Source organism: Eumetopias jubatus, unplaced genomic scaffold, assembly GCF_037043125.1.
Source record: "Eumetopias jubatus isolate StellerSeaLion01/CBP00866 unplaced genomic scaffold, mEumJub1_p1.0 scaffold_17, whole genome shotgun sequence".
Classification (NCBI taxonomy): domain Eukaryota; kingdom Metazoa; phylum Chordata; class Mammalia; order Carnivora; family Otariidae; genus Eumetopias; species Eumetopias jubatus.
This window is the reverse complement of record NW_028274823.1, coordinates 35,999,735-36,024,060: the sequence shown is the minus strand read 5'-3', so window position 1 is coordinate 36,024,060 and position 24,326 is coordinate 35,999,735. Positions and strand designations below refer to the sequence as shown.

Below are 24,326 nucleotides of genomic sequence, written 5' to 3'. Positions count from 1 at the left end.
TGCTCTGTGTGTCTGTAAAGTGCGTATAATTTATACACAGATGTGGACACATATCTGCATATCTCTAATATGGGAACAACAATGTCCGCCTCCAAGGGTGCTGGTGAGGATTAAGAGAGGTAGTGTGTGTAAAAGCACCTGAGTGGAATCCTGAAGGCCAGGCAGCACCTGGCCATGAGGGGTGAGAGAGCGCGGGTCAGGGAGAGGAACCAGGGAGAGTTCAGGGAGAGGACAAAGCCTGAAAGCAGGTCAAGGCAGGGCACGTAGTTGGGGAATGGTGTGGCCTGAGCCAGGCCGGAGGGGAAGAGTCACGTGGCCGGCCAGACAGGCAGAGATGTGATACCACAGTGAAGCTCTGGGTCTCCGTGTTTCAGTGACAAGGCTTCCAAAAGTCTATCATCCCAGGGCCCTGTCCAGAGGACTAGACGGGAAAGCTGAAGGGGCTAGTGAAATGCTAAGCTATTATAATAATTGAGACTTTCTTATTTTTTGGACTTTATTGCCTTAATCTCCCTCCATAACTGGAAGCTTCACTAGAGGAGAGCTTTTCCTCACAGCCCTTCAGGGGGCATTTCATAATTGAAACAAAGCAATGCTGTGTATGTGGAAATCAAAGGCAGGAAGAACAGAGTTACCAGAGTTTTCCCCATGTCCCCTTCCTAGAACCCACAAAAGGTACATCATTCATGTTTTCATCTTGAATGTTAGAAATTCGCATCAAGGTGGCAAGTCTGTGATTGGGCCCCTTCCCACGCAGCCCTCCAAAGCCATTCTGGGGAAAAGCGACCACTGTGGCTATAGAGACAAGGACCCAGGGCTTTTTGACAGGAGCTAACTGCCTGGTGATTCAAACTGCCTCGGTGTGGCCAGGAGGGCCTAGCAGGGCATTGAGGCAGGGTGCAGGAGAGGGGAAGCAGGGGGGACAGCATGCGGGAAGCAGGAAAGGGGGCCCACCTAGGATCAGACACTCCACTTTCTTGGCTCCCCCCCACCCCCCTTTGGAAGGTCCCTCTGCTGGCCTCCTCTGGAGTTCTGTCTCTAGCCATGACTCCAGTCCACAGGACGGTCAGCCAGCCAGATACTCGGGCTTGGAAGACCCACCTGAGAAGACCTGTATCAGCTCTTGGATACCCAGGGGTAAAGGTTTTTACTCTGGCTCTAGTTCCCTTCTTCCAATTTCCCTCTCCTCAACCTTACAAGTTAGTGAATGGGCTTCAAAAAAATCTCTTGCATTGATCTCTGCATCGTAACTAGAACTGTAGTGGCTCTGGGATCAGCTGCCTGGGTTCAAATCTAGGCCATTCTGAGCCTGTGTCCTCATCCGTGCACGGGCGGGGCGGGGGGGGAGAAGAATTCATACTTGACAGGGTTCCTAGGAGGATTAAATGAGTTAACGAGCATACAGCCCAGGAACAGGCCTGGCCCAGCCTGAGTACGAAGCATGGCTCAGATTCCTGCTGCGTCCCCTCTCGAGCAGGCCGTCCCAGCTCGACCGGGCGTGTTCACCACTGACGCCCCCGCACTGGCCACCAAGCTCCAGGCCTTCCCTGGCTCATTCTGTGAATATGCTGACATCTCAATTCATCTTCTCCTGTGGTGCTCCTCTCCTGGTCACAAGCCATTCCAATTCTCTGCTGCCCACAGGAGTAAGCCCTGCTGCCTCAGTCTGACAGGGTGCTCCCCGTCTCCCGCGACTCAGACACAAGCCAGAGGCTGCACCATCTGCCCCAGGCTCCCCAGCAGGGCCCCAACTCACACTCTACCTGGCTCCCACCTTTACTTACACTTTCTTCCCACCTTCAATGCTCAGCCCACTCAGTTTTATGTACCCAATGAGGCCAGGTCTTTCTTTTCTTTTTAACATAAAATTAACAATTTTAAAGGAACCATTCAGTGCCATTTAATACATTCACAGCGCTGGACAACCACCACTTCTATCTGGTCCCCAAACAGTTTCATCCCCCAAAGGAGACCCTGTACCTACTAAGCAGTTATCCCCCCTCCCCAACCCCTGTTAATGGCCAGCCCACCTTCTGTCCCTACGGATTTAGCTAATCTAGATATTCTAAATGAACGGCATCACATAGTATGTGACCTTTTGTGTCTGATTTCTTTCACTTACTGTCATCATATGTTGTTCAATTCACGCTCTAGCCTGCAGCAGTATTTCATTCCTTTTTATGACTGAATAATATTCCATTATACATGTGTGTGTGTGTGTGTGTGTGTGAGAGAGAGAGAGAGAGAGAGAGAGAGAGACGGACAGACAGACAGACACATTTTGTCTATCCATTCATTCATTGATGGACACTGGGTGGTTTCCACCTTTTGGCTATTGTGAATGGTGCTGCTATGAACATATATGTACGTATCTTTGTTTGATTACCGGTTTTCAATTCTTTTGAGTATATACCTAGAAGGTATATACTCAAGAATTGCATATGGCAATTCTGTGTTTAACTTTTTGAGGAACTGCCAAATTATTTTCCATACAGGCTGTACCATTTTACACTCCCACGAGCAAAGTTGCAGGGTTCCAATTTCTCTACATACTCATCAACACTTGTTTTCCATTTTGTGACCTGCCATCATAGTAGGTGTGAAGAGGTATTTCACTGTGGCTTGATTTGCATTTCTCTATTGACTAATGACATTGAGCATTTTTCATGTGCTAGCTGGTCACGTGTAGATCTTTGGAAAAAGGTCTATTCAATATGAATGTATTAAGTGCTCTGGATTGCTCACTTTATTTATTTTTTTTAAGATTTTATTTATTTTTGACAGAGAGAGAGACAGCGAGAGAGGGAACACAAGCAGGGGGAGTGGGAGAGGGAGAACAGGCTTCCCGTGGAGCAGGGAGCCCGATGTGGGGCTGAACCCAGGCAGGACCCTGGGATCATGACCTGAGCCGAAGGCAGACGCTTAAATGACTGAGCCACCCAGGCGTCCCTGGATTGTTCACTTTAAAATGGTTAATATTTTATGACTTTAACCTCAATTAAAAAAAATAATTTAAGCTCTTAAAAAAACTAGAGGGGGGAAAAACCCACATAACTATATTCTATTCTATTTTTTTTTTAAGATTTTATTTATTTATTTGAGAGAGAGAGCACATGAGAGGGAGGAGGGCCAGAGGGAGAAGCAGACTCCCTGCCAAGCAGGGAGCCCGATGTGGGACTTGATCCAGGGACTCCAGGATCATGACCTGAGCCGAAGGCAGTCGCTTAACCAACTGAGCCACCCAGGCGCCCTATTATATTATCATTTTTATTCCTAAACATAAGTAACTTTTTAAAAAAAGATTTTATTTATTTGAGAGAGAGAGAGAGAGAGAAAGCACAGAAGGAGAGGGAGAGGGAGAAGCAGACTCCCCACTGAGCAGGGAGCCCGATAATGTGGGGCTCGATCCCAGGACCTTGGGATCATGACCTGAGCTGAAGGCAGATGCTTAACCGACTGAGCCACCCAGGTGCCCCTAAACATAAGTAACTTTTAAAAAAAACTACCAAAAAGTCTCTCTGTGCTAAATTTGAATCTCCCTTCATTGCTCTTTTTGTATTTGTATGTATTATAAAGGACTATTGCTGTTCTTGAAGTGAACAATCCCCTGCCCATTTTTAAATTCTTTTTGTTGTTGAGCTGTGAGAGTTCTTTATATATGCTAGATACTAGACTTTCATCAGACATATGATTTGCAAATATTTTCTAAATTGTTTTACTTTGTTGACAAGGTCCTTTGATGCACAAAAGTTTAATTTTGATGAAGTCCAATTTATCTATTTTTTTCTTTTGTTGCTCCTCCTTTTGATGTCATATCTAAGAATCCACTATCAAGGGGCGCCTGGGTGGCTCAGATGGTTAAGCGTCTGCCTTCAGCTTGGGTCATGATCCCGGGGTGCTGGAATGGAGCCCCACATTGGACCCCCTGCTCAGCGGGAAGCCTGCTTCTCCCTCTCCCTCTACTGTTGCCCCCTACATGTGCTCTCTTGCTCTGTCAAATAAATAAATAAAATCTTAAAAAAAAAAATCCACTACCAAACCCAAGGTCATAAAGATTTACCTGTTTTCTTCTAAGAGTTTTATGGTTTTAGCTCCTGTATTTAGGTTGATTTTTAATTAATGTTGTATATAGTGTTGAGGCAGGGGTCCAACTTCATTCTTTTGCATGTGGATACCCAGTTACCCCAGCACCATTTGTTGAAGAGAACTGTTCTTTACCTACTGAATGGCAACCTTGTCAAAAATCAGTGACAGGCATAGCCTTCCTTAACTATTTCAGTCCCACAGGGATCTTAGTCCTTCCTCCCTGAGCTTAATACTCCATACCGCTCCTCTGGCATTTCCTATCTATAGTCCTTCCTTGGTCGGCATCTCTCCTGAGCTTCAAGCGACTTGATGACAGAGTCCTGGAGCAAGACAGGACAGTGGCTGGTCCAGAGAAGAAGGTGGTCTTCAGAGATTGTGGACTTTTGCGGGAATGGAGCTATTGGCTTATTAGAGTGTACCAACTTGGCCTGATCTCCTTGCATCTGAAAGCCAGGAAAGAGTCAAAATGGTGGAATGACCCCCCTCTGCCCTGAAGCTAGAGGACTACTGGTAGAGGCAGGGTGTTCGGGGAACTGCTTTTCCACCACCAGTCTATAAGCTGAAGACCACTTTGCTTCTACCGCCAGGCAGATGCTTATACTCAGGGTGCCCCAGCAACCAGATCTGAGCCTCGTTAAGCCTAGATCGGAGAGAGAACTGGTCTGAACAAACAGAATTCACACTCCACAAAAGGAAGCTGCTGGAAGAGAAAGACAATAGCCATTTATAATACATACAAATATAAAAAGAGCACGTAAGGAGATTCAAGTCTAGCACAAAGGAGACACTCTGGTAATATATTTTTTAAAAAGGTTACTTTTTGTTCAGGTGTAAAAAAGGCATTGTGGTTATATGGGCTTTTCTTTCCTCTTTTTTTTTTTTTAGAGCTTAAATTAATTTTTTAAAAGATTTTATTTATTTATTTATTTGTGAGAGAGAGAGAGCAGGAACAGGTGAAGCGGGAGGCAGAAGTAGACTCCCCGCTGAGCAGGGAGCCCGCACAGCTCGGTCCCAGGACCCTGGGATCATGACCTGAACTGAAGGCAGATGCTTAACTGACCGAGCCACCCAGGCGTCCCTTAAATTAATTTTTTTAACTGAGGTTAGAGTCATAAAAAATTAACCATTTTATTTTATTTACTTTTTTAAAGATTTGAGAGATAGGGCTAGAAAGAGAGAGAGGAGGGGTCGGAGGGAGAGGGAGCAGACTCCCTGCTGAGCACAGAGCCCGACATGGAGCTCGACCTTACAACCCTGAGATCATGACCTCAGCCAAAATCAAGAGTCATACGCCTAACCAACTGAGACACCCAGGCACCCTTGAGAATTTCTTAAGGGCACTCCCAAACCATTTGTAATTTTCACTGTACCTTAATGCTATCTACTGTTACATGATGTTTTACTTGACTATCCAGGTTAATTCTGTTTTTCCCAATACACAGACATGTAGCTATTAAAATAAAAATGGGTTTCTCTGTTATCAATAAACTGTAACACACGGAGACACTAACCTATTGGGATCATATTACTGATCTACACTTCCATTATTAAAGTCCAAATACTACAGAGTGCTATGCAAAGCCAGTCATATCATGGAACAGACCTTCTACTTTGAAGGGATTTGCAGGTATAGGAGATGAAAACTTCCTAGAGAGACACCTGGATTCATACCACACACCTAAAGGAGATGACCATGCCCAAGGATGCTGACAAATAATGTGGAACTTATTGCTGAACTGTGATACCCATTAAGGATAAGAAGGACTGATGTGGATAAGCAGCTGTAAGCTGGATAAAGGGAATAATATATCTAGAATGATATAAACAAAGAGAAAGCCACACCTGAACAAACTGTTCTCAATGTGACACTGTTTTGTAACTAAGAAGCTTGAGAAAATATTTGTCTGCAGTTTTTTTTATAGCAGTCAACAAAATGACCTCCCAATGTAATTAAAGCAATGACCAAACAGCTCTTGGTGGCAGAGGGGAGATGCCTAGGGAGAACATAAACTCTTCACAGGTCCAGAATTCCCTCTCCTTGGGCCTGAAAAGTTGTAAAAAAGACAAGGGGGGGCATTAGTCAAGGTTAAAGCTCAGTCTGAATGATGTGCTAAATGTCCCTATTAAAGACAGCTAAAGAATGGTCCTTGCTGTAGTCTGCCCCATGGTGACGGGAACCACCAAATTAAGTCTGCCAGATACCCAGCCACCCCAAGGCAGGTGAGGCATGCTCACTGGGCGCTGGAAGTTGGATAGAAGCGAAGGTTTTAGATAATGGAGTCAGAGTGGACAAACTGGGGAAGATGCCAGGAGTATAACTGAACAGGGACAGATGAAGGAGCTTGCTCAGAAGTCAGGTAGGCCATTTCTTCTTCTTTTTTTTAATTAATTGTTGTTGTTGTTGTTTTTTAGATTATTTATTTATTTGAGAGAGCGAGAATGAGAGAGAGAGAGAGCACATGAGAGGGAAGAGGGTCGGAGGGAGAAGCAGACTCCCCATGGAGCAGGGAGCCTGATGCAGGACTCGATCCCGGGACTCCAGGATCATGACCTGAGCTGAAGGCAGTCGCCTAACCGACTGAGCCACCCAGGCGCCCAGGTAGGCCATTTCTTATCATCTGGAACAACATGCTTCCTGGAAAAACCATTTTATTTGGGGTACTAAAGCTTTTAAACATGATATGCTCCTAATCTCCTTGGCATGTGTCACAGAGTACACCTATCCACGCCTAAAAACCACAGTAACCTCATTAACATTCCCACCGAACACGGTGTCTTCACAGTTGCTAACGCAGGTCCTCTACCAGCAGGCAATACAAAGACTGTTTAGACATAAATTTTTAGTTTTTCAATGGACCATGAGCTGGAATCCTGCTGTTTAGAAAGCAGATGACAGATGCCTAGGCAATTAAAGCAGTGATGCGAAAATGGCTTTTCCTTAGCAACAAAGTTAGCCACAACCTTCCAGATATAGCAAATTCACAGTTATTAATTTTAGAAGCAATCTGGGGTAGATGTAAAAAAAAACATATGGGAAATGGTTTGAATTTTCTTTTTATCTTTCAAAGGATGGGACTTACTATTTCTCATATTCTCAAGTGTGAGGGGAAGAAAGGTTTTAAAATCATCCTTGTGCCTTTCCCACAGTTCAGAGCGTGCTTATGTGTGCTTATGTTGACACCTTTGCCGTATGTTTCTAGAGTGCGGAGAGATCTGTGAGTGCTCTGCTTCATGAGACAAAGAAGGGCCAGCTGTCAGTATCCCACGCAATCCACAGATTCACCCCCAGTCTAGTTTTCTTCCATGCTGCTTGGGAATGGGGTTGGGGTGAGGATATGAACCAGCTCCAAATCATGTTCTAGCAGCAGAAGACTATATCATGTGGAGAACAAAGGGTAAGAAAATCATTACAAATCTGTGAAATGCATAACTGCCATGGCATCACCACCCTCCCCGAACGCAGAAATGCAGAGCGCCCTGGTTCTATCCATTCATTGGCTCTGTCATGTTCTTGCAGGCCTCAGTTTCTCCTACCCCATGAGAGGTGTGCACCAGCTTTTCCAAGTGAGAATCAGAACTCACCAACAAACGGCTAACTGACTGACACTCTCGGACTTCTGGGGTTAAAGAACTTAGGGGCGTCTGGGTGGCTTAGTCGTTGTGCGTCTGCCTTCGGCTCAGGTCATGATCCCGGGGTCCTGCGAGGTCATGATCCCAGGGTCCTGCGATCGAGCCCCACATCAGGATCCCCGCTCAGCAGGAAGCCTGCCTCCCCCTTTCCTACTCCTCCTGCTTGTCTCCCCTCTCTCGCTGTCTCTCTGTCAAAAAATAAATAAAAAATCTTTAAAAAAAAAAAAAGAAAGAACTCAAATGTCCTACTGAGATAATTACTTAGATAAATGGGGGTGATCCTTTTCCCGTTAGCATTTTCACAAACAGCCTCTATGCTCAAATATAAGCAGGAAGGAACAACATTTAATCATTCTAAAGAGTCTTCATATTAAGAATTATCCCAATTCCAAGAGAAAAGACATAAAAAGAGATAATAGGACCGGAGAGATCAAAGGTCAAGACTAGGAAGGAGAGTCAAGACAAAAAGGTTCCATACTCTTCAGAGAAGAGGGACAGCTTTCTTTAGATGACCCAAACTCTATTTAAAAAACTATTTCTGTCAAAGGCTCTGAGAGCCCCATAGCTTCAAAAATAAGCCTAGGAAGGATTAGTTCAGACGACATTTGAACTCACTTCTGGGTGCTGCTTCCTCTCAAAGGGTCATATCAAACACAGCTCTAGCTACAGCTGGGAGTTTTCAAGCCAGATCCAGCAGGGGCCGAGAGCAGCGGCAGAGGAAAGGCTGGGATGTCGGAGCCCCAGGCTAAGGCTGGGGGCAGAGCTAGTCTGAGAACACGCCATCAGAACCTGCACAACGCTTGCCACTGAGCCATTGTATGTACTGCAGCTGTGGCTGAGGGCAAAGTGTAGTACCATCAGCATTTCTGTTCGTATGGTTACTGGGTCATATTAATCTTCATGCAGGCTAAAAATATAAAGCCTCTGATAGTCTGTAGCTAAAATTCAGGCCCAACATGTTTCTAGGGAAGAGAGAAAAAAAAAAGATTAAATATGTGAAGTACTTGAAGTGCTTGCAAAGAAAGGTGCAATGGGTAACATCTCATTAAATAAAAAATGGGTTACTCTGAAGTATGCTATTCAAAGCAAATATTAAGCGCTATGGCTTAGCTATCACAATGTTCCTTAAATAAAAGTATCAGAAAGCCCCAAATTAGCTAACTGAAAGGCAGTCTCTCTGGTCCTCTGTGTTCAGCTAAAACAAAACAGTCAAGGGAACGTTATTTGTCAATGGTATATTGATATCAAAACTACTGACTTCCCTTCTTACATAGAAAGAGACTGGCATGTTAGAGAGCAACACTAGATAATCTCAAGTAATCAAAAGACAAAGGACTATAAATACTACAGGGAAATCTCGAACACACCTTCAATGTCCCACCACCAGCATGGCCATGCCACTGTTCTTCCCCTGCCTCACCCCAACTCTCTGTAGACAGAAAATATATGCCCAGCAATCCCACTTCTGGCTATTGATTCAAAAGAATTGAAATCAGGCCCACGTCCGCTGCAGCATTATTCACAACAGCCAAGATGTGGAAGCAACGTAAGCGTCCACAGACCAATTAATGGATAAAGAAAAGGTGCTATATCAACATACAATGGGATATCATTCAGTCTTAAAAAAGAAGGTGATCCTGACACCCGCAACAACATGGATGAACCTTTAGGCCGTTATTCAAAGTGAAATAAGTCAAACACAGAAGGACGAATGCTGCATGAATCCATTTATGTTTCTAGGTAGTTGTGCCATAGGCATCTTCGCCCCAAGCATTTTTGCTAAAACGTTTTTGTTGCATAACTAATTAGCCATGAGGCAGTTTTATTGTAAAAAGTAAAAATCACGAGAAACTAAAGAGGAACATCCATTAAAAAGGACATAATGAAACATGAAAATGGTAACAAAATTGACTTTATTATGAAATACAAAATATTTGAATACATTCAAAATATATAGTGTAAGTACACGGCAAAACTGTACAAGTAACTGATTTTATTTTGTGGATTATACCTAAGCACTTGTCTTCAAAGTCTTTCGTTCAGAGTATTAAGCCTTTTTTTTTTTGCCTGTTGATTCATCTCATTTGGCATCATGCTTTTTCTTTTTTTCACTGAAATTCTTTCCTTCATTAAGGCAGGCTATCAGTTTCCAAATGTTAGGATGCACATTTGTGAATGAGCACCGTATTGCTTTGTAAAAGCCTTCTACACCATTGTTTGTTCTTGGCATGTTGTCCCATGTCCACTGACAGACATTCCAAAGTTCTATGGGAAATGTGAGTTCAAAACTCTGTGTCACTGTGTAGACCATTAGGAGGGCTAAGATTTATATAATATAAAAACGGGAGTCCTGCATCAATGGAGAAGTGAAACCAAATGTTCAACCAGCTGATGAAACCAAACTGCCAATCAGTTATTTATGTTTTAGGGCAAAATTGCCTTATGGCCAATTAGTTATGTAGTGAAAATGCTTGTGGCAAAAATATCTATGGCAAAGATGCTTACAGAGAAAATACTGGACATATCCATTTATATGACAGGTCTAAAGTAGTCAAATTCATAGAAATCAGGAAGTAGAATGGTGGTTGCCAGGGGCTGGGGACAGGGGAAAGTAGGGAGGTGCTGTTCAAAGGGTATCAGCTTTCAGTTACGCAAGATGAAAAACTTCTAGAGATCTGCTGTAGAACATTGTGCTTATAGTTAACAATACTCTATTGTACACTTAAAAACTACTAAGAGGGTAGCTCTCATCTGCCTTTTCACCACAACAAGAAAAAAAAAGAAAATATATAATGGGTAGGACACACTTGGGGAAAAGGGATTAAGGAAAGGAAAAACAATCACTACTTATTAAAAACAACACTACCCTATAACCCAGTAATTGTACCATTAGGTATTTACCCAGAGGATAAAAAATACAGATTCAAAGGGGTACGTGCACCCCGATGTTTATAGCAGCATTATCAACAACAGCCAAACTATAGAAAGAGCCCAAATGTCCATCGACTGATGAATGGATAAAGAAGGTGTGGCATATATACACAATGGAATATTATTTAGCCATCAAAAAGAATGAAATCTTGCCATCTGCAGTGACGTGGATGGAACTAGAGGGTGTTATACTAAGTGAAATAAGTCAGTCAGAGAAAGGCAAATATCATATGACTTGACTCATATGTGGAATTTAAGAAACAAAATAGATGAACATATGGGAAGGGGGAAAAGAAAAAAAGGAGAGAGGGAAATAAGCTGTAAGAGACTCTAAATAGGAAACAAACAGGGTTGCTGGAGGGGAGGAGTGGGGGATGGGTTTAATAGGTGATGGGGATTAAGGAGTGCACTTGTGATGAGCAATGGGTGTTGTATGTAAGTGATGAATCACTAAATTCTACTCCTGAAACCAATATTACAGTACATGTTAACTAACTAGAATTTAAATAAAAATTTGAAATAACAACAAAACCCCAAACCACCACTATATACGTATTAAACTTCTGAATTTGAGCATGAAGAAGCTGAAAACAGAGTATTTTCTCAAGTGGGTTCACTAGAACATTATTCCCAAGAGATGATAAATTTCAGAGGAGTTCCATGATCAAAAAATTTGTGAAAAGCTGCATATTGTTTCCTTCTTGGGTCCTCACAATGAAGATTGGTACATAAAGGATTCTAAGAAGTCCTAGAATAAACCTGCCTATGTAACATTCTTCAAGAAAGCATTTCTAAACTTATCTGACTCAGAAAAAGACTTTAAAAAAAATAAAATAGATATTAAAATTAAAAGGGACTCATATTTTACGGAGAACAGTTTAGGAAATGGTGGTTTAGGGGAACTAATTTTAGGGACAGATTTCAAGGCAGGCCAGACCTGCCTACTGAGAGCTCCTTCTCCTGTTTCAAAAACTGAGATAACCAACCATTGTTACCCCTGTCTTGTCCGACATATTTAACCCCTTTTATCATGTGAAATTCTAATTAGATTGTCTAATGAGTATCTTCCAGAAGAGTTCAAATACTAGTCATGGTTTCATATAAATCAATGTGTTCTCAGTACCACTGTATTATGACAGAGTGCCTTAAGTTTTTAAAATTGCTTTCAGTAACACACACACACACACACACACACACACACACACCTATCCTTCCTTCAAGTTATACAGGAAGTGGTTTAGTGAGGACCAAACTCCAGATTGGCTGATTCTAGCCTATTATCCTTTCTAGTAGTAAAAAGGTCTCTGTGGGCTGAGTTGGCAGACTTTAACCAATGTCTGTTGCATGATGCATTTTAATTTATAAACATCTAACCTACAAATTTCTAGGAAGGGGCACCTGGGTGGCTCAGACGGGTAAGCGGCTGACTCAGGTCACTTGATTTCAGCTCAGGTCATGATCTCAGGGTAGTGGTACTGAGCCCCATGTTGGGCTCCATGCTCAGCTTGGAGTTTGCTTGAGATTCTCTCTCTCTCCCTCTCCCTCTGCCCCTCTCCCATGCTCTCTAAAATAAATAAATAAATCTTAAAAAAAATTTTCTAGGAGACAACATGACCAGGTTGTGGTAAACAATAGCTGTGTTGGGGGGGGAACTGCTCAGATTTTTATAAAGAAATTGTTCATATCAATCAAATATACTTTTGTTAGACTAAAGGAGATTCAACTGATGCTATCCTTATAAATTTTCTCAGGACCACACAGAATAGACAAAAGGGTAGAAAACGGCCATGTAAAAAGATTACCTCTTTTCTAATGATCTCATTTTTTACACTACAAAAATCTTTCATATGTGAGTGACCTAGCCTTGAGTTATAAAGAAAACTGAATTTAGCAGAGCTTTCAAGTCCTAAGTTGTTCATTTGGCATCACTTCTAAAAATACCATTAAAACAGACAGAATGAGTACAGGTGCCCTCTTTTGCCCTTACTGTACTTAAATACTTTAAACTGTTCCAGGTTTTCACAGAAATGCTGTTCATGGATTATAAGCAAAATTTAATCCTAACCTCCTATTCAACTTCAGGTTCAAAATCTTTTCATTATCAGAGAAAAGATATTGGTAAAAATGCTTCTTTCTGGAGAGGACTTCTTTCTTTCTTCAATCCTTTACATGGAAAATGCATTTAGGTGTTTATCTCTATAAAAGGGACTTAAGAGTCTTTATGTGTGTCTTGACTAATATCCAACCAGCATGTTGGCAGATTAGCAGCTATGTTAATTGTGTGTGTGTGTGTGTGTGTGTGTGTGTGAACTTCAACTATTTCATTGTCTCTATATTAAAGATCCTTAGTGGAACTAAGTAGGTGCTTTAAAAGAAAAAAAAAAGAGAAAGTCAACAATTAGCTTTGGATACATGATTAGGCAACCGCACAATTTAAATAAGCCAGGCTCAGCAATAATACAAATCAATATCTACATAGCCAAATAACTTTCCAAAGCACTTCTTCATCTGTCATTGTTTATCAGCACCACAAACTATAAGACAGACTGGTCCTCTTACTACTACTGGAAAATAAAATCAATAAAATCAAGCCTCTAAAAGGTGGTAAATTGTCCAAGGTCACGTTACTGGGAGAAAAGCTAGGAGTGTTGACTCAGATCTCACAGTTCCCAAGCCAGAACAGAACACTTATTCACTATCGTCATGGTTCTCTGCGTAGTAAGGACAGGAGTGGGCATGGAGTATATTCTCTATATTCCCTCTAAGATACTGATGGCCATACCCCAGAAATACCCCACCCTATTAGTATTCTAGGGAACCTGTCACCTGGGAGAGCGCATCACATGCCTCGTGTCTGCCAAGGCAGAAGATAAATGAGGCAACTCACTCATTTATTCATCTAAACACAAATAATTAATGTGTGTCCACTATGTGTCAAGTATTAATATACAGTAGCTAACATGAAAGACACCAAGAGGGGCGCCTGGGTGGCTCAGCTGCTAAGTGTCTGCCTTTGGCTCAGGGTCATGATCTTGGGGTCCTGGGATCGAGCCCCGCATTGGGCACCCTGCTCTGCGGCAGGCCTGCTTCTCCCTCTCCCACTCCCCCTGCTTGTGTTCCCTCTCTCACTGTGTCTCTCTCTGTCAAATAAATAAATAAAATCTTAAAAAAAGAAAGAGAAAGAAATACGCCAAGAACTGCTGTGCTGGGCATCACACAACCCTAATATTGTCAACACAGGGACAATTGGCTGATAACTGGGGACAATTAGCTATAACATATGCATAATGTAACCTTTGAAGTATTTATTTCAAGATGCTAATAATGTTTCCTTGGAAGTAAAAACAAGCATAAATTGTATTCGTGTCATTTAAAATATTTTTTAATTTATTTTCCCCACCCTTTGTGTCATTTATAATAGTAATGTTCCATAACAAGGGTCATTATAGCACTTAAAATGCCAAACACTTCAATCAAATGCTATAATCCAGTGGCGCTGCACTGGTTCACACTCACTTGTAAAAGGTTTCATATGAAGACAACAGGAAAGTGAAAATCAAAAGCAAAACAACTGCAAAAAGGCACAGAAAATTTTCCAGCTCATTTTGCTCATGTTAAAAATGACCTACAAACATATTAGAAACTTTTTTTTTAAAGATTTTATTTATTTATTTGACAGAGAGAGACACAGCGAGAGAGGGAACACAAGCAGGGGGAGTGGGAGAGGGAGAAGCAGGCTTCCCGCTGAGCGGGGAGCCCGATGCGGGGCTCGATCCCAGGACCCTGGGACCATGACCTGAGCTGAAGGCAGTCGCTTAACCAACTGAGCCACCCAGGCGCCCCCATATTAGAAACTCTTGATAACAAACCCCAGATGTGCTCTGCTCTGTGTAGACTACATTCACCTGGGAAGTTATATGAACTACTGAAACATATATAAAACCCACAAAAGGACCTATAATCTAACTCAGACATTCCAAATCTAAGGTCTGTGGAAAAACGACTTCCTGGAAGACGTGGGTTGAAGAGACATTAGACCTTGGGTGAACTCAGGGTTCTGGGAGGAAGTCCCATGAGCAGAGGCAGCTCTGCTCTTAATTGACGGGTTTCTTGACAGTCTCCAAACCTCTCCTAGATTCTCATTTGTTGCAAAATAAAGGAGGCTGGACCAACGTCATATCTAAGCTACTAAATTAGTAGCTTTAATGTCAAAGAACATTTTCTGATATTCTAAATTTCTTTATTATGTAAGGGAGTTTTCTTTTTTTTAAGATTTACTTATATGAGAGAGAGCGAGAGAGAGCGTGCATGTGTGTGTGAGCGAGCGAGCAAGGGGAGGGGCAGGGTGAGAGGATCTCAAGTAGACTCCCTGCTGAGCGTGGAACCCGATGTGGAGCTCATTCCCATGACCCTGAGATCATGACCTGAGCCAAAATCAGGAGTCAGAAGCTTAACCGAATGAGCCACCCAGGTGCTCCACAAAAGTGTTCTTAATGAAGTAGAAAAGGAAAGTTGTGCAAAGTGCCCTGGATATGCCAGAGGTTGCTATCTAAGGGCTTCCCATCTGAGCCACCTCTTGAATGAGTCAACACTCATTCAATAACTCACTCATTTATTCATCTAAAAACAAATAATTAATGTATCCACTATGTGTCAAGTATTAATTATATAGTAGCTAACATGAAGATAGTCATTGCCCTCATGGATTGTATAGTCTAACAGAGTAGATGGACATTAAATGAAGCAATATTTCATTACAGAGGTATTTAAGGCCACAAAGGAGTGGTAGATGGTATTACGAGGGAGATGTAAGCTCCACTGAAGAAAGGATTCCAAAAATATAATTAAGCTGAGACCCAAAGGAAAAGTAGGTATTAGGCAGGAAGAAGAAACAGTATGTACGATGACCTTGAAAAAGAGAGAAAAAGGTCAGCTGTGACTGGCTCAAGGTGAGGAAGAGAGAGCTAAGGCAAAAAAAAGTGTATAGGGCACGAAGGGTCATGTAGGCAGTATTAATTAAGGGTTCTGACCTTTATCCTAATGGCAGTAGAACATAACCCAAAGGTCTAAAGGAGGACATTATGATTTTAAAAGGTCACTCTGGTTTTTATGTAAAGAATGTACTGGCGATCGGCTAAGCTGAATTGGGGAGACCAGTGGGGAACCTCCTCTAGATATCCAGGTGAGAGATGAGAGTGACTCACTCCAGTATCCTTGACAGCCTTCCATGGTTGCTTCCGGTCCTTGTTCTCCCATACATCATCCTGATTTATTCTACACATTTACTGAGCACCACCCATGTGCCAAGCATTCCCATTCAGACCTTTGGGCAACATGTGGCAGAATCAAGATCCAGGCAGCTCTGTAAGGATGCACCATAGGAGTCCTCCCATTGCTAGCCAGACCACGGCAAGAAGTCTGTTGATGTGTGGATTTACCTGCCGACTCCAACAAGTCACATATTCTTGGGGGACTCTAATTACAGTTATAGCGTGGGTCAGAAGCTTGTCTCCGCAGCCTGGGCTACCTGTTCCTGTGACTTCAAAGAGTACAGGTTAAATAAGGAGGATCCCCTCCCTATAATAACTAAGTAGGATAAATGCAGTGTCCCCACTCCCTCCCCAATGGGGGTTACTGTTCAGCCCACCCTTCTACTGCAGGCTTGAAGGCTATACGGTACCTCTTCCTATGTTCTAAATTTTACTGTGGTGATGCTTGCTTCACAACTATGTAAATATGCTAAAAACTGTTGACCTGCACACTTAAATTGGTGATCTGTATGGTATGTGAACAATATCTAAATAATGCTGTTACCAAAACAAAAAACAAAAAGGCCACCTCTTTAAAGATGATGGCATTATGGATGAATGAAAGAACAGCAGAGATATAAAAGTGCCAAAGCTACAGAATCGACAGTTCCCACAGATGTTGCATATTGACATATCTTATTTTATATTCAGAGGCAAACCAAAAAAGTCTCTAAAACTATGAGAAGAAATCAAATCTATAAAGGTTGTATTTTCTTTACAGACCACTCCATCTAAAAACTTAGCCAAAGAGCAGCAATAATAATAATAATAAATACATAAACATTTAAATTCTCAAAAGAGATGTCTTTTTCGAGAAAAGGTGGTTGGATACAAAAGAAGTAAAGGAAATACATTCGTGAAATTCTTCATGTAACCTCCCACAGTTTACCTAGGAAAGGTGCAAGCTGAGAGCGCACCCCTCAAACAGTCCTAGAACTTCCACGGTTCCTGGCATTGCTGCTCTCCAGGTGGTCCTCTTTTACTCTCCATATGGGGCAAAAATGAAAGGGTTATGGGGCTGCAAACAGCAAGCAAATGGACTGTAAAATGCTATCTGTAGGGTTTTTTTTTTTTTTTTTTTAGTTCACTGATTGCACTATATCTGCATTCATAATGATGCAGACAACAAAGGAAGTTCCTTTGACCAGAAGGGTAATAAAGGTTGATGCTATTTAAAATAGTCAAGGTCTTGGTTTAAAGGCAACTGTAGGCTAACATAAGAAGGAAGGAGAATAGGACTGTAGCATCTTGGAATGTGCAATGGTACGGGAAAGGGATTATGGGCACAGGAAGATATCTGCTCCTGACTTCTAGGACAGCAAGTTGTAAAACCTTAGCTATGAGACTATTGCTAAAAATCTAGAGGGGTTATTCAGGAAAGAAGGTTGTGCCTAATGAGAAATTCTCTGTAGACAATCAAGAACAGAGCGCCCAAGAAACAGAGCATTACCTAAGGAGATACTGATGTACTTATATATTATGGGGGCTCTCTGGAAATCTCAAACTTATGCTTTAGGAGAAAAATAAACTTTTTTTTTTTTTAAAGATTTTATTTATTTATTTGAGAGAGAGAATGAGAGAGACAGTACATGAGAGGGGGTAAGGTCAGAGGGAGAAGCAGACTCCCCGCTGAGCAGGGAGTCCGATGTGGGACTCGATCCCGGGACTCCAGGATCATGACCTGAGCCGAAGGCAGTCGCTTAACCAACTGAGCCACCCAGGCGCCCAGGAGAAAGATAAACTTTAAAAAGCATCTATGAAGGGTGCAGTTAACAGAGGCTCAAAATGCCAGAGTCAAAAAAAATAAGGTAATGTTGGCTACATTCAAATTAAGAAGAAAACAAGAGGACGGAGTAACAATTTGGGGGAAGGGAGTGTAATGTTCACAGAAGAACACTGAAAAAGGAGCAGCCTATCTCCAGACGGAAGCTGGCTTGTATCTCTCATAATGAAGAAAACGGTCTCCATATTGGGCAAGGCAAACAAGGAGCATGAAGATGGAGCTGGGAGGCAGAGAACAAGAGCACTGTGCCACTTTTAATGACTTCTGATTCTCTCCCTGAGATGGTTCTCACCTCCGGGCACTGCAGAATGGACAGGTCCCTTCTAGATACCATATGGATGGAGGTGGCATTCTTGTAACCATGGCAACAGTCCCCTATGCATATGTACCGTGTGTTATGTTGTATATACCACCTCCTCTTCCAGGTTTCCCACTGGGCTATTACTACTGCCTTCATTATATACTGAAGCTCAGCATCTGAGTGATCTACCCAAAGTCATATAGCCCACAGGGAACAGGACCAGATGTAGACCCAGCGGTGTGGCCATTTTGTCTGTTCACTACATCTTCAGTGAGCAACTGATAAAATTCAAGCTACATAATATTAACAACATCAGTATTAAGTGCATTTGTAGCAAGATGAATACTGTTAACCATCAAATGCTAGTTACTAAACATCTATCCAAAGGTCATACAGTTCTGGCTGTTCAATCCTCAAATCCCATTTATTCTTCAGACCATCCCCAGGAGGGAGTTACAGATGAGGACCCAAGGCTCCTGGCATTAATTAACTTACTTGGGGTCACCAGTGACTAGTGCAGCAGAGATTTAAAAGTATTGGAATCTATTCTAGCTCTAAACTCCATACTCTTTCCACTACAACTGGCTACTCCTCTAAATGTTATCAAGGACTAGTCTACAAGATGGAAGGTACAGTTAACCCAAATGCAGCAGGCAGAAAATAGGCAATGGCTTTCTCGAGTCCTCAGAAGTTCAATGTTCCAAACCATTTTCATAAGCATGGCCTATGATCATACTCACAAAATCAAAGCCACCTCTCTCCTTTTTACCTAGGTCTAAGTCTTGTGGGAAGAAACACTGAGGGCCTGAGTATAGCAGGGGAAGGAGTAGGGGTGGACAATAAAACAAATAGCATCTGAGTTTGCTGTGATTTTAAAAAGGTGCTCAAAGATTGCCATATTCCCTGAGGCAAGTGTACTTTCCTCCATTAAGGAATAGGCCAGGAGGTTGTTAGCCTGGGGGCAAAGGGAAGATTAGAAGCATGGGAAATGGAGCCTTCTCTATCATCCCTAGTACCACCTCCTGTCCAGTCACTAGTCCTGGCTTCAGAGAGGAACAAAGAAAGCACACAGATGAGAATCTAAGGCTCTTCTGGTTAAGTTTATGACCTGGGGTCAGCAGCGGTGAGTGCATAGCTGTCTAAACGTCTGGTGTCTAAAAATCTGGCGTTTCGGGCGCCTGGGTGGCTCAGTCGGTTAAGCCTCTGCCTTCGGCTCAGGTCATGATCCCAGGATCCTGGGACTGAGTCCTGCATTGGGCTCCCTGGTCAGCGGGAAGCCTGCTTCTCCCTCTGCCTCTCTCTCTCTCTCTCTCTCTCTCTGTCTCTTATGAATAAATAAATAAAATCTTAAAAAAAAAAGAAAAAAAGAAAAATCTGGTGTTTCAGACTCACAAAAGCACAGGCATGAGCAAGTCCACTGGCGCCAGCAGCAGTAAAGAAAACCCTGCAAGTATAACCATTTGTCAATCAACAAAGGTTTATCGAGCACTTCCTACTATAGCTAAACACCAAGCAATGGGTAAGCACTGGGAACAAAGCAGAGAATGAGACAGACACCGTGGCTATCTCCGCGGAGCTTATAGTCTATAGGGGGTCCTTGAAAACTAGGAATGGAGTTGAATCTTTATCACACTGCTGAGTCTCCATTAATTCAGTGTTTCAAAATTCTGAGAAAGAATTATTATATTGTTTATTTTAATCAAAAAACAAAAAAAAACCACTACTTACTTTTAAGGAGCCCAGTAATGTAGCAACTGTTTATTTTAGGCACTGGCTTCGGAAATTTGATCAGATGTATGTCTTAATAAAAATATAACTTGCTGAATATTTAAAAATCCACCACCAATTGAAACTTTCACCTTCTAAGAAATTTAAGTCAGCTACACAAAATTAGTCCAAGTTGACCATAGAGGGTATAGGTAATACTTCATACTAGAACATATTTGGGGTGCCTGGCTGGTTAAGCATCCGACTCTTGGTTTTGGCTCAGGTCTTGATCTCAGGGTCCTGAGACTGAGCCCCAGGTCGGGCTTTGCGGTCAGTGCGGAGTCTGCTTAAGACTCTCTCTCCCTGGGCGCCTGGGTGGCTCAGTCGTTAAGCGTCTGCCTTCGGCTCAGGTCATGATCCCAGGGTCCTGGGATCGAGTCCCACATCGGGCTCCCTGCTCAGCAGGAAGCCTGCTTCTCCCTCTCCCACTCCCCCTGCTTGTGTTCCTGCTCTCGCTGTCTCTCTCTGTCCAATAAATAAATAAAATCTTTAAAAAAAAAAAAAAAAAAGACTCTCTCTCCCTCTCTCTTAAATAAATCTTAAAAAAAAAAAAAAAGAACGTATTTCCTACTTTATTTATCCCAGTCCAATGTATGCCCTAAGAACATTCTTTGCTGGAAGTGTTAACAGCCACTGTCCAATTGCAAAGGGAGGTGTTCAATACCTGATCTATTTTCCTACTTGTTCTATGAATCCATTAATATAGGTCTCAGATTATCTCCTCCTACCACCTTCTATTTCCCCAAACTTCCAAAGAGTGGCAGAGCTGGGATTTCAGGGATTTAGACCTACGTCTGTCCACAAAACCAACTGAGCACACCAACTCCCTACATCTCTGTCGTGTGTCCCCTCTCTAGATCAAAGGGAGCAAATCAGAATGCCTCCAGTGGCCAGGCAGGCGGAGCAGAAGGGCAGGAAGCGCATGCACATGTGTGTTACGTACGAATAGGACGGCAGGGAACTGGAGGGACTCAAAGAGACAGCAGTAATTCGGCTCCAGTGACTGCTATCATGTGTGATCTTGCAATTTTAAGAGAAATCAGAATTGCAAAATTTTATGTATACTCCTGAACATTAACATTCAACGTGAGTCCAAACTTACTTGTTTTAAGAGCACCACAGGGGTCAAACAGGTCACCAGCTCGCAACCTTTGTTAATGCACTGTTGGCATCATCTTTTAAACAGCTCCAGTTGGGTAAGCTAAATTCTGCAGGGTTATTTTCATTAAGTGTAACATCACCTTGGGGATGGGTGAGACAGAAGGTTCATTAACGCCTGAAATACTGTGGGTATGCTCTTTTTCAGGCAGCCTAGAGGGACTCATGGACTGATACCATGTAAGGTAGAGCTGCTCACTTATGATCACGAGGTGCTTCTCTCCCCATGGGGCCCAGAAAACAAACTTCATTTCTTTCCCACAGCAGTAGTGATACCCCAAGCGGTTGCTTACCCGTTTGTCAATGTCATTGTGTTGGAGCTGCACAAAGCGGGCGCTGATGGCTGCAATGTAACTCTGCTGATTGGAGAACGCCACACGGCCAGCACCTTTGGGGTACTTCAGCTCTGGGTCCGTATCAATGCCGGCATAGCAGACACCACCGTACAAACGGTCCATGATCATTGCCAGTTCAACTGCAAGAAAATAAACACAATTCGGTATAAATGTTTAGAAGGTACTTTGGCCCAGGAGAAGGAAGAACTACTTAAAGATCATGCAGTATAATTAAGAAAAGGAAAACCCATGTTAGGTGTCATGAAGAGTGTCCACATCAGTCTTACAACTCAAGCAGGGGAACTCCTCATATTTAAAAATAAAATGAAAAAAAAATTAAGAATTTACACAATACACACACAAATTTACATAATCAGAACTTCAGCAACATTATAAAAGAAATGATCTATCAGCAGTCCTCCTGTTCTAATTTCTAACTGTTTAGTCCACTGGAGTGGGCCCTGGGTAGGCAAAGCATTTCAAACAACGCCCCAACAAGTTAATTATAAATAGCCCTATTTACTGACCTCTAAGACTGAAAGCAATTACTAAGTCACACTGCTGTATTAAGATTAAGCTATAGAAAGAATTAACTGCTCATTTTAACTAGAGGCAATATATTTATAACCTTAAGATAAATCTCTACAATGAAAAATATGTATTTTTTTAGTATATTCTATCCCAACTGAAAAATCTCCATACTAGCCTCTCACACTGAATTCTAAATAATAATAATAATAATAATACTAGAAATGATAAAGCAGCAATGAACATTTATTGAGCACTTACAATGTACTAGGAAACACTCAGCTGCTATGAAGGCAGTAAAAACATATCCATCCTGTACTCCGCTATAAATCCAGAGGTCTGGTCTGCACTCCTTGCCACATTTCTTCTAAATAGACCCTTATATGGGTATATTTACAAAACACCTATACAGAAGGCATTTGGAAATTGGATCATTCCAAAGGTCTGATATCCTAGAATTATCCTCACCATAAAGGTGTCAAGGAGAGACATGTAGCAGTTACTTACCTGGATCCAAATTGCCCGAAGGTAATTGTATACTTGATACTGGATGTCACTTCCTCCACGTATGACCATTTCTTTCAGGCTACTCATATGACTTAAGTTCAGAAGACTTAGCCCTACCCATGGGGAATGACCCAAGAACCCACTTCCCTCAAACACCTACATACGGTTATTTCGAAAGGAGAAGACAGGGTAGGTGGATGATGACCTGTGTCACAGCCAGTGTGCAAAGACCGTCACATCACACAACAGACCTCCATGGGAGAGGGACCGCAGCACAAGCCAGTGAGGCGGAGGAGGAACTTCGTAGCAGATACAAGAGTTGAAGGGCTGAACGGTATAAGAACCCCACCAGATTTCTATGGCCAGAAGGAAAGTCAAGCATTACTGGTTCCTGTAGTATGAAGCTGCTGAGCCGGTAAGAAAAGCTATGTTGCTGTGACAGAAAGGATGTCTTTCTACTTAACTTCTTCAAAATTTCTCTCCATACCAGAGCACGTAATACTGGTGATTGTTTTCTGAGTCCCTGTTTTTAAGAAGAATGATCTGCAACCAACAGATTCTGGAATTTTCAGAAGGTAAGAAAATAAGCTAGCAATAACTAAGCCCTAGAATAGGTACTTTAAGATAGAACAGCAGAAAGCTATCCCAATTATCCCATTATGATCAGAATTTCTCAGAATTTCTGAATCATATCAACCAAAGAACATTGCTGATTACAGCCCAAGTGGACTCTGATTGCAGTCTTGAGGCAGGATCCAGGAATCACATTCATTCAAATTATGCAATAAGAATCACGCGCATACCCTGAATGTCAGAGTTCAGTGCGTCCTCATACTTCAGCCCAACAACCTCTGATTGCTTGAGGACTTCCTCACATGGCTAATTGTATTCCAGTAACAGAGACCAAGACATTGAAGGTAGAAATAATTCAATGTAGTCATTAATGAATCTCCTCTATTCGTCAATGGACTTACTAAAATAAGCAACCTCAGGAACTGGAAATTAAACACCAATTTTCCAAAGACCAGGCTTCTCATGGAATGGAATAAGAGAGTAAACACTCCATCAGCCTGGTGAACAGCCAGGAGAAGAATGCTGGCAAGGGGCTGAATGGCACTTGTCTTCCACCCTTAGAAAGGACTCAGGAATGCATATGACTTAGAAAGAAGGTATACCACCTGTAAGCTTGAAGCTCCAGCTAAGGAGGAGAGTTACTATAACCACAGAGTTACTAGAACCACAAGTTCTTCTACAGCAGAGTGGTCTCCAAAGGACTTTTAGGGATCCTTGGATGTCAGAGAAAGTGCCCTCCATAGCACAAACATTCTATTATTTCGTGAATCTAGCTGCTAGAAAATCATCTTCACATGCCAAAGATTAGGTCATGACTGACGTTGCTGGCAGTTAAGTATTTTTGATAGGAAGCAAACCTTCACTCACTTATGTTTTTATGAAAGCTAATTATAAATAAATCACTTCCACTTAGAACCTTATATACAGTCATTTTCTTGGCCACCAAAAAGCCTGCAGACATTTAAGCTAATGAAATCTCACTCGTGTGAAGGGCAATTTGTTGAGAAGCTAGAAGAAACCAAGGTGACTAAAGAGTTGTTTTGGGAAAGAGTATGAAGATTTCCCATCTCTCTTTCCACCCTAATCCATGTTTTAACTACAGAAGGCTAATACTGTGATCACCCTTGAAGAAAAGTAAGTAATAGTCAAACAACTGCTGTTTATATTTGGTCCTTTACTCACTCAGCAAATCTTCACTAAAAGCACACTTCCTGCAGGCTAACCTCATGCTGGGCTCTAACACCAGAGTGGTGTTATTTAGGTACTAAACAGAGTTTCGAATTTTTGAGAAAAGTAGCCATCTTGGTAAAAACAGCACTTAAAAAAAGAAAAGAGAGAGAGAGAGACTAATTTAATTCATCCACAACATAGGTGACTAACAAGAAACAGAACAAGCCTTCCTTAAGTCCTAAAAATTT

At 42.1% G+C, this 24,326-nt stretch overlaps 1 protein-coding gene across 2 annotated transcripts in view; it reads right to left on the bottom strand.

Moving 5' to 3' along the window:
- Positions 1-24,326, bottom strand: part of CPEB3 (cytoplasmic polyadenylation element binding protein 3) — a 150,194-nt gene that overhangs the window by 3,772 nt on the left and 122,096 nt on the right. For both annotated transcript variants that reach the window (XM_028098944.2, XM_028098943.2), the window contains one exon: positions 21,259-21,440. In XM_028098944.2, the coding sequence (XP_027954745.1) occupies positions 21,259-21,440 (182 nt within the window). The remainder of the gene's footprint in view (positions 1-21,258; positions 21,441-24,326) is intronic.